At 37.4% G+C, this 13,056-nt stretch overlaps 1 protein-coding gene and 1 pseudogene across 4 annotated transcripts; one reads left to right on the top strand and one right to left on the bottom strand.

The window, feature by feature from the left end:
* Nucleotides 1-2,400: 2,400 nt before the first annotated feature.
* On the top strand, nt 2,401-5,275 carry LOC113300410 (annotated as a pseudogene).
* Nucleotides 5,276-8,559: 3,284 nt separating this feature from the next.
* On the bottom strand, nt 8,560-13,037 carry LOC113300409 (F-box protein At3g07870-like). Of its 4 annotated transcripts, none has more exons than XM_026549631.1 (3): nt 11,859-13,037; nt 9,320-11,207; nt 8,560-9,204 (listed from the first exon to the last, which is right to left on the bottom strand). In XM_026549631.1, the coding sequence occupies exon 1, from the start codon at nt 12,958-12,960 to the stop codon at nt 11,965-11,967; it is 996 nt and encodes a 331-aa protein (XP_026405416.1). In that variant the 5' UTR covers nt 12,961-13,037; the 3' UTR covers nt 8,560-9,204; nt 9,320-11,207; nt 11,859-11,964. The 4 variants fall into 4 exon arrangements, with proteins under 4 accessions (XP_026405416.1, XP_026405417.1, XP_026405418.1 ...); XM_026549632.1 differs by having other exon boundaries at nt 9,320-9,564; XM_026549633.1 differs by having other exon boundaries at nt 9,320-9,467.
* Between the last annotated feature and the right edge of the window lie 19 nt (nt 13,038-13,056).

Below are 13,056 nucleotides of genomic sequence, written 5' to 3'. Positions count from 1 at the left end.
TTTGAGATCCTTCTATCAGTTTTTTGTTGAGAATTAGTAAAGCATCGTCAAGGTATGTTTGATTCCATCTCTTCTTTATATGTTTGTTTTTTATGAATTAAATTCTGGTTCGATCAATCCTAACTATTTTTTATGCTTGACGTAGAATCGGTATAATCGGTAGTACGATTAAAATAAACGTTTGTGTACAATGCCGATAGTCAATCAGGTACAAATATCGATACATGTGATTTTTCTCTTCAAACTCAACAAAAATCTTGGAGATTGTCTCGAGTTTGATCTTAAACTCTTATCTACTGTTAAACATTATTTGTGAAGGGAATTTTGCTTTAAAAAAAAACTATGAAGGGAATTTTTCTTGGTATATTGAGCAACAAGGGACAGTTGGGGAGCGATTTACACGGAAAATAGGTATAGTTTGATTGACATCTATTTATATGAACTCAAATAGGTAGATGGAAGATTAAAGTCTAGAAATATTCTCTTCAATTAGTACACTATTATTCTGTGTTGATATTGAATAGCAACAATTCAACTTGCATTAATTACTTACTTTTAAATTAACAGATGTTGCGAGCGACGATGAGAAGTACTATGAAATGTACGCACTGCAGATTCAAAATTAACCTTTTGCCGAAACAAAAGTTTCAATTCACTAATTGACTCTTAAATGGATTCTTAGTAACAAGTTGGAACCGAGATGGACTCATATATGGTGGTAAAATATGTTTGGTAACTCCGATCTTTGCTATAAAACTGCTTTATTTATGCTGTTTTGATTACAACTGATACACCGGAACTTCATTTAGGAGGTAGAGAGGAGTATGCATTTCCCAGCACAATTTAAAGTACGTAGTACTATGTATTTACTTGGTTGATAGAGATTTTTCAACCAAATCACTTGCTCTTTCACACCATAAACCAATTGTTTCAAATACATGCACAGATTCCCCATCTGTCCAGGAGAAGGTTTATGATTTCCATCACTTGGGAGCAACCCATGAGAACTTCAGGGACAAGGAGTTTTTCTTAACTACTGGCTAGGAACCTAACCGACCAAAAGAAAAGAAAAACCTACTGGCTTTCTTTAGGTGGAGATCCAAATATACTTGCTGAATGCATGTAATCCTTGGCAACATCGTGAACATCTCAAATTTTCATCGAATGATGCAGCACACATTGCGATAAGATGTGATTTTTACAGCTTACTGTGTTTGTCTCCTACCATTAGATAATTAATTAAAGTTAGATGTGAAGTGAGTGCTTATGTCACCTAATGCTATAATATGAAAATAGTAATTTCCTTTTTGATGAGGTGATTATCAATTGTTCTAAGAAATCGCCTTGGTTTTGTTACCAACAACGTATGGAAGTAGTATAATAGAGGTGGGTATATGACGGTAGGATGTATGGAGGACGTTCGGCAATGTAATACTAATACACTGGATATAGCTATGTTTGTTATTATTTGAACAAAACTAGTCATAAAAATTCAAGGTGACCAAACTTGTGGTACAAAAACCCCACATTAAATGTTGGGATCCATTGAAACTCCATCGTAAACAAAATTGATACAAAAACCCCAAAGTTTTAAAAATTGATACAAAAATCCCAAATTTAAGGTCCTGTTTGGTATAGTTTTCAAAAACAGTTTTCTGTTTTTAAAAACAGAGAAAACAGAAAACAGGAGAAAACGCGTTTGGTAAGGACATTTTCAGAAAATGTTTTCTATCTGTTTTCTGTTTTTAAAAACAAAAAAATGAAAACAACAAATTATTGTTTTCTGTGTTTTCTCTTTTTTTCTTTTCTTTATTCTTTTTTTCTTTTCAGAACAAAGTAAGAGATGGGGAATGACTGCAAGTGAGTCATGGCTAATATCACTATCTCTTAGACGAATCTTTACATTTGATCCGATTTAGTTGGTTTTCCTTGTTTTCAAAAACAGTTTACCAAACAATTTTTAGAAAATGAAAACAAGGAAAAAAGGGTATGTTTTTAAAACAGTGGAAAACTATTTTTGAAAACTGTTTTTCAAAACTGTACCAAACAGGCCCTAAATGTTGGTTTCATCAAATTTTATTTTGGTTTCATCATAAAACCAAAATAAAATTTGATGAAACCAACATTTAAATTTGGGGTTTTTGTGTTACTTTTATTTTGATGGATTTTTTGTGGAAGGATGGTGACACCTCTGGAGTTATAACTCGCGGACCGTTATTTGAATCCAATCTATTGTGTTTTGATAAATTTCAAATCCAATATAATCTGGACATATCTATTCCCGTGCAGTAACGGCACGGGTTGAGCGCTAGGTCGAGCTACATAGACAGCAGTCCGGGTCTTCTCTTTGCAGAACCAAGTTCTCTGCCAAGTGACTTCACCAGGTCCTGGCCCCCGGCAGACCTATGTTATTCATGACGGGTTAGCACAAGTTGTACACGGAGCTTGTAACAGAAATTTTGGCAGACCCGAGAAATTCAGCTGAATCAAGTGAGGTTGCTGTCATTGAGTAAACAAGTGAATGAAGGAGATTAGGACAGGAATTTCGAAGCTGAGAGGAATAACAAGACTTGGGTTTTTGTCAAAATTCCAATTACAAGCCGAGAATATGGAGTTGCAAGAACATGTTGTCTGCCATTGATTTTGTGGAAATTCAAGATTTAGAGTTATAGAATGATTAGAAATGTGAATTATGTAAGGATTCGTCTTTGCTGGGAAGGAGAACTAATAAGGATGAAGTTGAATACTGATAGAGTTGTATCCATCATCAGTTTGAGAGACGCGCCCAACTGTTTGTAGAAATGCCTGAATGACAAGTTCTTCTCCTCTTGTATGCGATCAGGTTCTGTTCCGGGTACCGTCACTGCTGCCATGGTTGTCAAATGTCTTCTCAAAGAAGTAAGATAAAATTCAGAGACCAAGAAAAAGACGCAAGAGATGGTACATGTCTATAGCTGATTAGGAGTTTGAAGCTGATTTCGGTTGTATTTTGAGCTGAAACTCATTCGCAAGAAGTCTGTCAGAAAAAACTGCAGTTTTGCCTTGGTCTTGTGTGGTTGCGAGCCATGGTTCGATGGCTGTGTACAAGGGTTGTTGGCAATGGCTAGGACTTGCTTTAGGAGTTGAGATAAACATCGGAACAGGGAAGACTAGGAAGGTGCTGTGGTTGGATTTATGAATGAACGGAGTAGATTGAAGACGTGTTTTGGATTTACGAAAGTGGGGGTGTTTATCTAATTCGAGTTGCAGGATTTGGAAGAAGAAATTGGCTGCACCAGTACTGGTGTTTGTTCTAAAGTCGCTGCAAGAGACCCCGGAAATTGGAGCATCAATACCGTTGGATGCACATTAGAATTCTCATGCTGCTTCCTCCTCCTAATCCAACAACAACCGTCTTTCAACATCTATCAAGGAGTACCAGTTTGATTCGGGGGTATACCAAAATCCCATATAAAACAGAACATCCCAAGCATTCGGAATAGCTTTTCCATTTTAGAGCCCAACTGGGAATCCGAGAGGCTAGCTAGTCTTTGAACATCTATAAATACACAACCACATCTTTCATATTACATACAATTACATTCTTCTTTCTTTCAAGATCAGTACGTCCTCTTTTCTTGTCTTGTGAATATAAGTTTTTGTTTGCAGTGAAAACAAAAAAGATGCCAGGAAGAGGAATCGAGCCTGCTAATAAAGTGAGAGACACTTTTCTTAAATTCTTCAGAGAAAAAGATCAGAAGATGAAGCGTGTTTGTGATACTCAAAAATTTATTCGTGCAGCAGCAGTATGTGTTGCAGCAGCAATAATTGAAACACATAGGATGAAAAGTAAAGCTATGTCTATACTAAAAGAATTTGAAGAAAATTGTGCGACACCTATAGGGAAACTTAGACAAGTTGCTGATGCTATGACTGCAGAGATGCATGCTGGTCTTGCTGCTTCTGAAGGTGAAGGTGGTAGTAAGCTTAAGATGCTTAACAGCTATGTTGAAAACCTCCCTACTGGTGATGAACATGGACTGTTTTATGCTTTGGATCTCGGTGGTACAAACTTCCGAGTGTTGCGTGTACAGTTGGGTGGAAGAGATGGGCGTGTAGTTAAACAAGAATTTACCGAAGTCTCGATTCCTCCTGCATTGATGACGTCTGCAACTTCAAGCCAACTAATTGATTTCATCGGTAAAGAACTCGCAAGATTTATAGCTACAGAAGGAGAAGGTTTCTTCCTCCCTCCTGGTACTCGGACGGAATTGGGTTTTACGTTTTCATTCCCTGTGAAGATGTGGTGGTAGAACTAACTAAAGCCTTAGACAGACAGCGGATAGACATGCGTGTTGCCGGTCTGGTGAATGATACAATTGGCACATTAGCTGGAGGCAGATACTTGAATAATGATGTTGCAGCTGCAGTTATTCTGGGAACTGGAACAAACGCAGCATATGTAGAGCGTGCACACGCTATTCATAAATCAGGAGAAATGGTAATCAACATGGAGTGGGGTAACTTCTGGTCATCTCACCTTCCGGTGACTGTATATGACCAGGCTTTGGACCGGGACAGTCTTAACCCTGGTGAGCAGATTTTCAAGAAGATTATTTCTGGGATGTATTTGGGAGATATTGTGCGTCGAGTCCTCTGCAAAATGGCTGAAGAGGCTGGATTTTTCGGTGATATCGTTCCGCCAAAACTTAGGACTCGATTCATTTTGAGGACTCCTGGAATGTCTGCCATGCATCATGACACGTCCCTGGATTTGAGGGTGGTTGGAAGCAAATTGAAGGACATCTTTGGGATATCTGATACTTCCCTTGAAACAAGAAGAGTTGTAGTAGAGCTCTGCAATATTGTTGCCACACGTGGTGCCCGTCTTTCAGCCGCAGGGATATTGGGCATTTTGAAAAAGATGGGAAAAGACGGTCAAGGAAGGAGAGAAGCAGAGGACTGTTATAGCCGTGGATGGAGGATTATATGAGTACCCTCAGTGAGTTACTCGGAGATGAAGTTGCACGCACCGTTGTCATTGAGCATGCAAACGATGGCTCTGGAATTGGAGCTGCTCTTCTTGCAGCTTCTCATTTTCAATATCCCCAAGTTGAAGAATCCTTGTAATGAAGAATCCTTGTAATGAAGAATCCTTGTAAGAATTGTATATAATTGCTGAACCTGAAAGAGTTCTGCCATCCCATTTTCGTCTTTCCTGCTATAAACTTCGTATATGGGCATAATATAAATGTATTTATAAAGATAACAATGAAATTAAGAAAAGAAATGAGCGATTTACGGTGAAAGATTTTTAGATTTAATAGCCGTGCCCAAACTGAAATGTTAAAATCTAAGCTACAACTCAGAAAAGAGTTTCACAAAGAGATAAACAAACCGTGGTAGCGTTCAATAAAGTTTGTGCTTACAGTTTACAAAAAGTTAAGACTATTATAGTTTTAAGTTATAACTAAAATGGCCTGCTTTCCTCGACGACTGACTTGACAACCCCAAGATTTCTAAATTCCACTCAATCTTGCAACTGTTGCATCCATTGAACCCCAAGCATTTACCAGCAACCTGCAAAGCGAGAAATGAATAAGCAGATGATATTCATAGTAGAAATTGACAACAAAGTATTGCATTACCAATTCAAGCTTACAGATATAACAATTAGCATACCCAACAGATGAAAATCTTAAATAGAAACATGGAAACTGTAAATAGATAACTGGGACTTGGACAAACGAGAAAAGGTAAACCTATCAAGCTCACAAACAAAGTACTAAGAAGGTATATTATTTATTAGTAAGCTGGACCGAATCATCAACACGGGTGCAAGCTCAAACACAGCGGTAAAAAACTAAAGCCAAAACCATATCTATAACAAGTTGTTCATATTTAGGATAAGCTGGTCTTTATGGGATAGTGGGATGCATAGTTTGTATGGGCCTAACAATCGAATGTTGGAGTACCAAATAGTAGGCAAAAATAAAGTCCCCCAAACTGCATATCACGCCAAATAGATCAGTGCCCTGGTAATAGGAATGAATGATTTTATCATCATGATATAGAATATCTAAAGAAAAATCATCTTTCCAAAGCATAAGAAGACCACCAGCTATACCAACTGAGGGAACGAAAAAATTATTTGGCATTCCTAGTACATTAGAAAGATTGATGATTCTATTGTCGTTTATCTTAGTCTCACAGATGAAAACTATATCAGGTTTATGGAGGTTATTAAGATAAATCAGATGATCCCTAGTGTCTTTGCCAAGAAAGCCTTGGAAATTTCAACTCAAAGTTTTCATGGAGAAAAGAAAGTTGATGTCAAAAAATTGAATGCAGATAGTAAATGAATAAACCGTACGAGAAACTTGCTGAGAAAGAAAAACAGATAACGAGTAAATTGTAAAGAGAAAGTTTACCGAGAGATTATGAGCTCCAGCAACCTCATCCATGGCATGGGGAGACTCCTTTGGGTTATTTTCTCCATCGTCAAGCTGATCGTGATCTGTGCCATCATACTCAATAACAGATGGATTACCTACAATGTTGTTCACATTATCAGGTTCATTTTTTTCCTCAGTTGAGTCATAGGCTTCTTCCTCCGAGCTTCTCAATCTTTTGTTTCTCCGTGTGTCGTCCGTGCCCTCGCCTTGTTCTGCTATTTGTTTCTTACTAGCCTCGCAAATCAGTTGTACTAACAGATCCAGATCTTCACAAATTTCAACACCATAATTTTCAGCTAGACCATGGAGATAAGCCACATACTGATCATTTGTATACCTCCTTATTTTCAGATCATGAGCAACATTAACACATTCTTCTTTGTTGTGATCAATTGTCCAGCAGTGGGGACAAATGTTGTGTGGTTGACGCTCCCAATGATATCTCACTCATGTAACACCTCCAGCTCTCGTGTTCCACCAACTACCCCTAAAACGTGGCTTGCTTAAGTCTATATTGACCCTAGCTGAGATCATACTGCCATAAGTAGGTCTGCAATTATCTGGTTTTGTCCAAATTTTCGGTCTTAGTTCCACCAGTGCTTCATCGATGACTTCAACCGAGTGGTGCTCCAGGAGTAGCTCCTTGAATTGGACCGTCCATTCTGAATGAGTGAATTTCCAGTCCTTCAAAGGAATAGAATCATCATAGATTAAAAGATTGAGATGAGCTTTACAGACATTCCATGGTCTTTTCTTGAGAACAACTTTCATGAAATCTTCAGTAGGAAACTTAAAAAGATAAATGTTTTTGTCCAGAGCACGGATTTCTTCGATTCTGTAGGGTTTCCAAACAAACACTCGTTCACAAAGTTCCAAACATATAAGATTTTTCTTTTCTTTGTTTTAGAAGTCATTCTAAAGTTGCATCTCGACAACAATATCTAACCTCTTCGTTAAGCAGAAAAGTAACTTCTAAAGTGTATTTGAAAATTCCAAACAGCTACAAAGACCCATAAAAAATTAACTAATTGACCAGGTGTCTTAGAACATATTTTAGGGCGCCTTTGAATAATTCCAGGTGCGCCCCAAGCAAAATAGACACCTCTGTTTTTATCACAAACAAGTTCATTAAACCCGCGCAATTGCGCGGGCTAGTTTATTAAATTGATTCACCCGATCATTGCATGCTCTCTTTAAAGTCTTCCAGCGTGATCCTACGGAAATAATCATATGCATCGGATCCATATAACAACATCCTTCAAGAGCCAGCCAACTTTCAGTTAGTCTTACTTTTATTATGCTCATGCATCAGATCCATGTAACAGCATCCTTCTAGAGCCACATATAGCTGAAACAGTTGATTGATGTTATCAGCTGTCTTGGAAGATGTCTCAATCAAGAACATTCTGTTCTTAGCTAATCAGGGGAAATCTTCATTAAACAATCCAAAACCAATATGTCCGTGAAATCTGATATTTCTTAAAGAAATCATAAGCCCGATTAAAGTAGATATTTTAAGAGGAGCATGACATACCTGAATAGGTACTTGACGTTTCTCTTGAAGATCTACTCCGTTGCATACAAAAGCACATAAGCCAAAAACAATTGTCTGTAAGGGCATCGTTCAATTTTTTCATTATATATACTGATTCATACTACTACCCCTTTCAGAGTAATCTATTTTTTGTCTCAACTACGATTTCTATTTCTCACTTTCGGTCTCTCTCAATAAAGGTTCTGTCTGTGATCATCAATTATCAAGGTTTAGTTCAATTTTTGGTTAATCAAAGATGAAGATGAAGAGACCCAGAGAAGAAGATTGTCTTGCTTACATAAAGGCTGTTCAGAAAACACCCAAATACAACGAATTCCTTCAAGTAATGAAAGAATTCAAGTTCTTGCCGACTTACGACACCACCGATTTGGGGTTCGTAGCAACAAAGATCAAACAAATCTTCAGAGGTCATTCAAACCTTATTCTGGGGTTTAACATATTATTCTTGCCAATTGAAGAAGAAGAAGAAGAAGATGGTGCGGACCAGAATCGGGTATTATCGAAATCTACAAAAAAGGTTCAAGCAGCAGACTCCAATAAGGCGTTCTCTTTACACGAAGAAGGTGATTATTATCATGAAGACTACAAATTCTTTGAGGAAATCAGCAAGGAGAAGTTTAGAAATCCTGATGAGTACAAGAAATATTTAAAGTGTCTTTGTCTTTACAGTATAAAAAGAATTTCAAGAGCTGAATTGCGAGAAATCGTTAGAGATTTGCTGAAATATGGTACCGCCTTTCCGAGTACAGCGAATGAGGGTAAAGTGCATCAAGAGCCCCAAAAGGATGAAAGGGTGACTGGTTGTGAGGCTCCAGCATCAAAAAGGAGGAAACTTGAGGAACCCATGATTGACCGTCTCTTAAATTGTGCAATTGATAATCCAAGTTATCAGCTTTCGACGAAGAGAAATTTAGCTAGCGGAAGGACGGAACTTGGAGTTGCAGTATTGAATGATACTTTGGTGTCTGTGGAGAGTCCTCCAGCAGGTGATGCATACCATTTCGAGAAAAATGTTTACGAAAAGAACCTGTTCAAATGCGAAGACGACAGATGCGAACGCGATAGGCAATTTGAGCTGGTAAAGGGTACTGTTGAGCATGTCGAGGAATTGTTACAGAAGATTGTGGAGAATACAATCAACCCGGAAAGTGTACGTCTCGAGGATCACTTCAAAGTGCTACATTTAGGATGCATTAAACGCTTGTACGGTGAATCCTGGCAGGGTGTGGTAGATGCATTACGTAAGGATGCAAAATCTGTATTGCCTGGTATTTTAACTCAATTGCAGAAAAAACTAAAGGAGGCGACAAGTCGTCTCTCAGTAACTTACCAAAAGAAAATGAAGGCAGTTCATTTGAAGAACTTCAGAAAATCTCTGCATTATGGCAACTTCAGTGGCGAGCAGCAGGACACAACGAGTTCGAGTTCTGGAGACGACGCGCCTACTTCATGTCCAAATCTTTTAGCTGAGCCAACAACTGTATAGGCCTGTTAATCTGGTTCCAATTTCTGTTTATATTATTGTGAAATTTATGACCAAATTCAGATTCTTTTAAATTTATGCAGTTGGTATTTCTGTAGACCACGAAATCATCTCCAAATTAGATACCAAGGTCATAAGCTAGAACCCAGAAAAGAGTTTCACGAAGAGCGAAATAAATCATGAAAACATGCACTATAATTTCCCCGATTCATATCGTCTTTTATTTCTTGATAGGGTTCAATAAAGTATGTGATTACTGGTATTTACAAAAAAATTAGACTAGTATAGTTGAAGTTAATGAAAATGGTCTGCTTTCCTCAACGACAGACTTGACAACCCTAAGGTTTCTGCTAATGTTGCATATGTTTGTAGCATTTACCAGCAACTTGCACAATGAGAATAAATGTATAAGCAGATGATATAGTAAAAATTGACAAAAAAGTATTGCAGTACCAGATGATTCAATCTTACAGCAGCTGCAAATATAGCAATTAACATACCCAACGGACGAAAATCGTTCATAGAAACATGGAAATTGTGAATAGATAACTGAGACTTGCAGAAAGGAGAAAAGGTATACTTAACTCAAGCTCACAAACTAAGTAGTACAAAGGTATCTTAGTAGTAAGATCGACCAAATCACAAACACAAGTGCAAGATTAAACACAAAAAAATAAAAAAGAAGCCAAAAACATACCTATAACAAGTAGCTTAGATTTAGGGGTTCAAACGAAAAAGTAAGTGGAGAAAAGCTCGGAAAGCCAATCATAAGAAGAATATTGCATACTAACCGGCCATCATTGCTTACCAAAATCAAAACATATGGACTAACATGAATGCAGAAACAACGGATGTAAGTAATACAAAAGAAAACATGACTTTATCAGAATTGAAAGCAGGGTTTTTCACCAATATAACTGCAATTTCTTAGATGCACAAAGAAAACCTCAGATCAAGCGAGGCCCGGTAGCTCATATGATATTCATATGGTTACAGACAATGTCCCATATCAAGTTGGCCAGTAAGCTCAGAAGCCAAGTATAAGGAATATTTTAAATAAGAACACAATATAATTATGTTGGGATAACTCGGTCAGAAAGAAAATAGAGGTGGCATCTTTGCTATTTAAGTTAAGGAAGCAGATAACTCTGCCAATAGTTATAGCCAAATTAAGCATGTCTAAGCTTTCTAGTGTATCTTAATCTCGTGCAAATTGTCTACACAGTTCAAATTAGACATTTTATCTTCGAATAAGGTCTCCTTGCTTTTATGTACATCCTTAAATTATTAAATAGATCATGCTGGGAGGTGAGCAAGTATGTCGTCCATAGGTGTAGCTTACAGTGCCAAGTTGCCCACACAGGGAAGGCAAATGATCAAGAATCTAGAAATCAAACCACTATTCAAAGGCAGGACTTTATCCGATTGACGATAGCCACAAAGAGGAGGCAAACTAAATTAACTAATTACAAGCACGCGTACATGGTTAATGGGAATGATATAAGCTGGTCCTGATGAGATAATGGGAAATGCATAGTTCGTACGACCCTGACAATCGAATGTTGCAGTACCACATAGTAAGGGAACATTTAAGGTCCCCCAAATTGCAAATAATGCCATTTTAAGAACCAAACAGATCAGTGCCCTGGTAACAGCTAAAGAAACTCATCTTTTCCTGCACGCAAGGCATTCTTCTTCTTGTAAACATAGTAAGTTAACTATTAATCACATTTTCCTACAAAACAACAGTTTTTCAAATCCAAATTAGATATTCTACAATGTATGGGTGAATCTGTCAAATCAAATGAGTAATTCCTTGTCACAGATCCTAACATTAGCAGAGTGTTCGGTATTTTGCTTGACCTGCGGAACCAAGCATTATTGCAGATTAGGTGTCACGATTAGCTTGATTTGAACTTATCTCTCCTAAATTATCCACATTATTCCAAGTGAAAGTTTCCCTCTTTCTCTACACAGCATCACTCAGGATCCATGACAAGGTTCTACCTAGTAGAGTTTCCTACTTTTATGAAGTCTGTTGACTAAGGAAGACAGACTTTCAGTTGTAACCTATCCAAAGCATGTTCTTCTTTAGAGACAACCTATTATAACACACAAAAATTCTCCAAATGACGGCATTATACGAAGTTGATGTGAGAGTAAACACTAAATATATATCTCAGACTCTGCGTTTACGCATGAAATTATTAAGGTTCAAAGAGTAATTAAGCTGCATACTCTCCATCAAGACTAACTAAAGTAAATTAACATAGAAATATGAATTGATAAAATGCATCTAATCATTCATATAATACAATATAAGCACAATTTGTTATCTAATCTCAAAATGCCTAAATTTCAATGAAGCTTATCTGGTTACACATACCTGCAGATCTCTAACTTCGTACTGCACTGTTTCCTATCTCCTGACTTGACCTTGCCCTTTCAACAGATTCCATTGTCTGCGTATCTTTTTCTCCTAATTCTTTTAGTCAGATTAAGGTATTCTTGTGAGGAATAACAAGACAAACAGACATACCAAACCTCTCAAGTAACTTGGTAGATGAATCTTTTGGATTGGTATGATAGATGTTGCCCCTGGTACCACCAAGAAAACAGCATAAAAGCCCACCATTCTTCGTAGATGCGAATGGAATTTGATTGCTAAGCCTATACTCTTTCTTCCAAGTCATGAACCATGTGCCATTTTCATTATAAGAAATAGCACATAAACAATCACCCAAAACCACTAAACTATAGAACTGACCAGATTCTGGAATGCAAGCTGGTGATGGAATTTTTCTAAACTTTTCACTGGCCAAATCGAAGGCTACGATAATTCCTCTTATGCACAACCAATGAAGAGCTCCATTTGCTATTACACCACGCCGTCCAACAAATATGGCGTTATAGTCCATTTTTCCATCATTTCTCCATCCAGTGCCACTGCCAAGAGTGTATACCTGAACAATTCCAAATTGTGGGTCTCTCTGGGATATTCCCACAACCTTATACTCATTAGTCGACGAACTGTAACCAAATCCAGTTAACAATTCTTTCCCTTCGAGTTTTGGAAGTGTCACACATTCTCTAGTAACAGGATTGCATATAAAAGATGGTCCGCAATAATCACTACGGACCGCATTGAAACAAATCAAACCGTTGCATGAATCAAGAATTTCATAGTCTGTAAATGGAGAGATTAAATTGAATCTTCTTGCTTTGCTAAAGGGTGGTATGTCATGAGAATAACTCTCATCATCATACTCTGTATATTCTACGAGTCCAGATTTGTGAAATAATATGAAACCCAACTTACCAGAATCAGAATCATGGAGGTGAGTTAAGTGTACTTGAGGGAAGGATGGATGATGAACAATCTGCCTCCAAGATTTGGATACTGATTTGCATTTAAGAATTGATTGTGTTGGTAAACGAGTTAAGATCTTTAACCTCATCTCTTCTGGTAAACCATCAAAATTACCCATCAGAAATTTCTTGGTTCTGAACAAAGGAATGATTTTTTTCAGAGATGGTAGAGAAAAATCCAGGGTTTGAATTTTGATTGTGGAGAAAGAAAGATC

Source organism: Papaver somniferum, chromosome 7, assembly GCF_003573695.1.
Source record: "Papaver somniferum cultivar HN1 chromosome 7, ASM357369v1, whole genome shotgun sequence".
Taxonomy (NCBI): Eukaryota; Viridiplantae; Streptophyta; class Magnoliopsida; order Ranunculales; family Papaveraceae; genus Papaver; species Papaver somniferum.
This window is presented reverse-complemented; position numbering and strand designations above follow the sequence as displayed.

What these genes read in the sequence shown, in the direction of transcription:
- LOC113300409 (XM_026549631.1), bottom strand. Translation starts at nt 12,960, where the DNA reads ATGGGTAATTTTGATGGTTTACCAGAAGAGATGAGGTTAAAGATCTTA.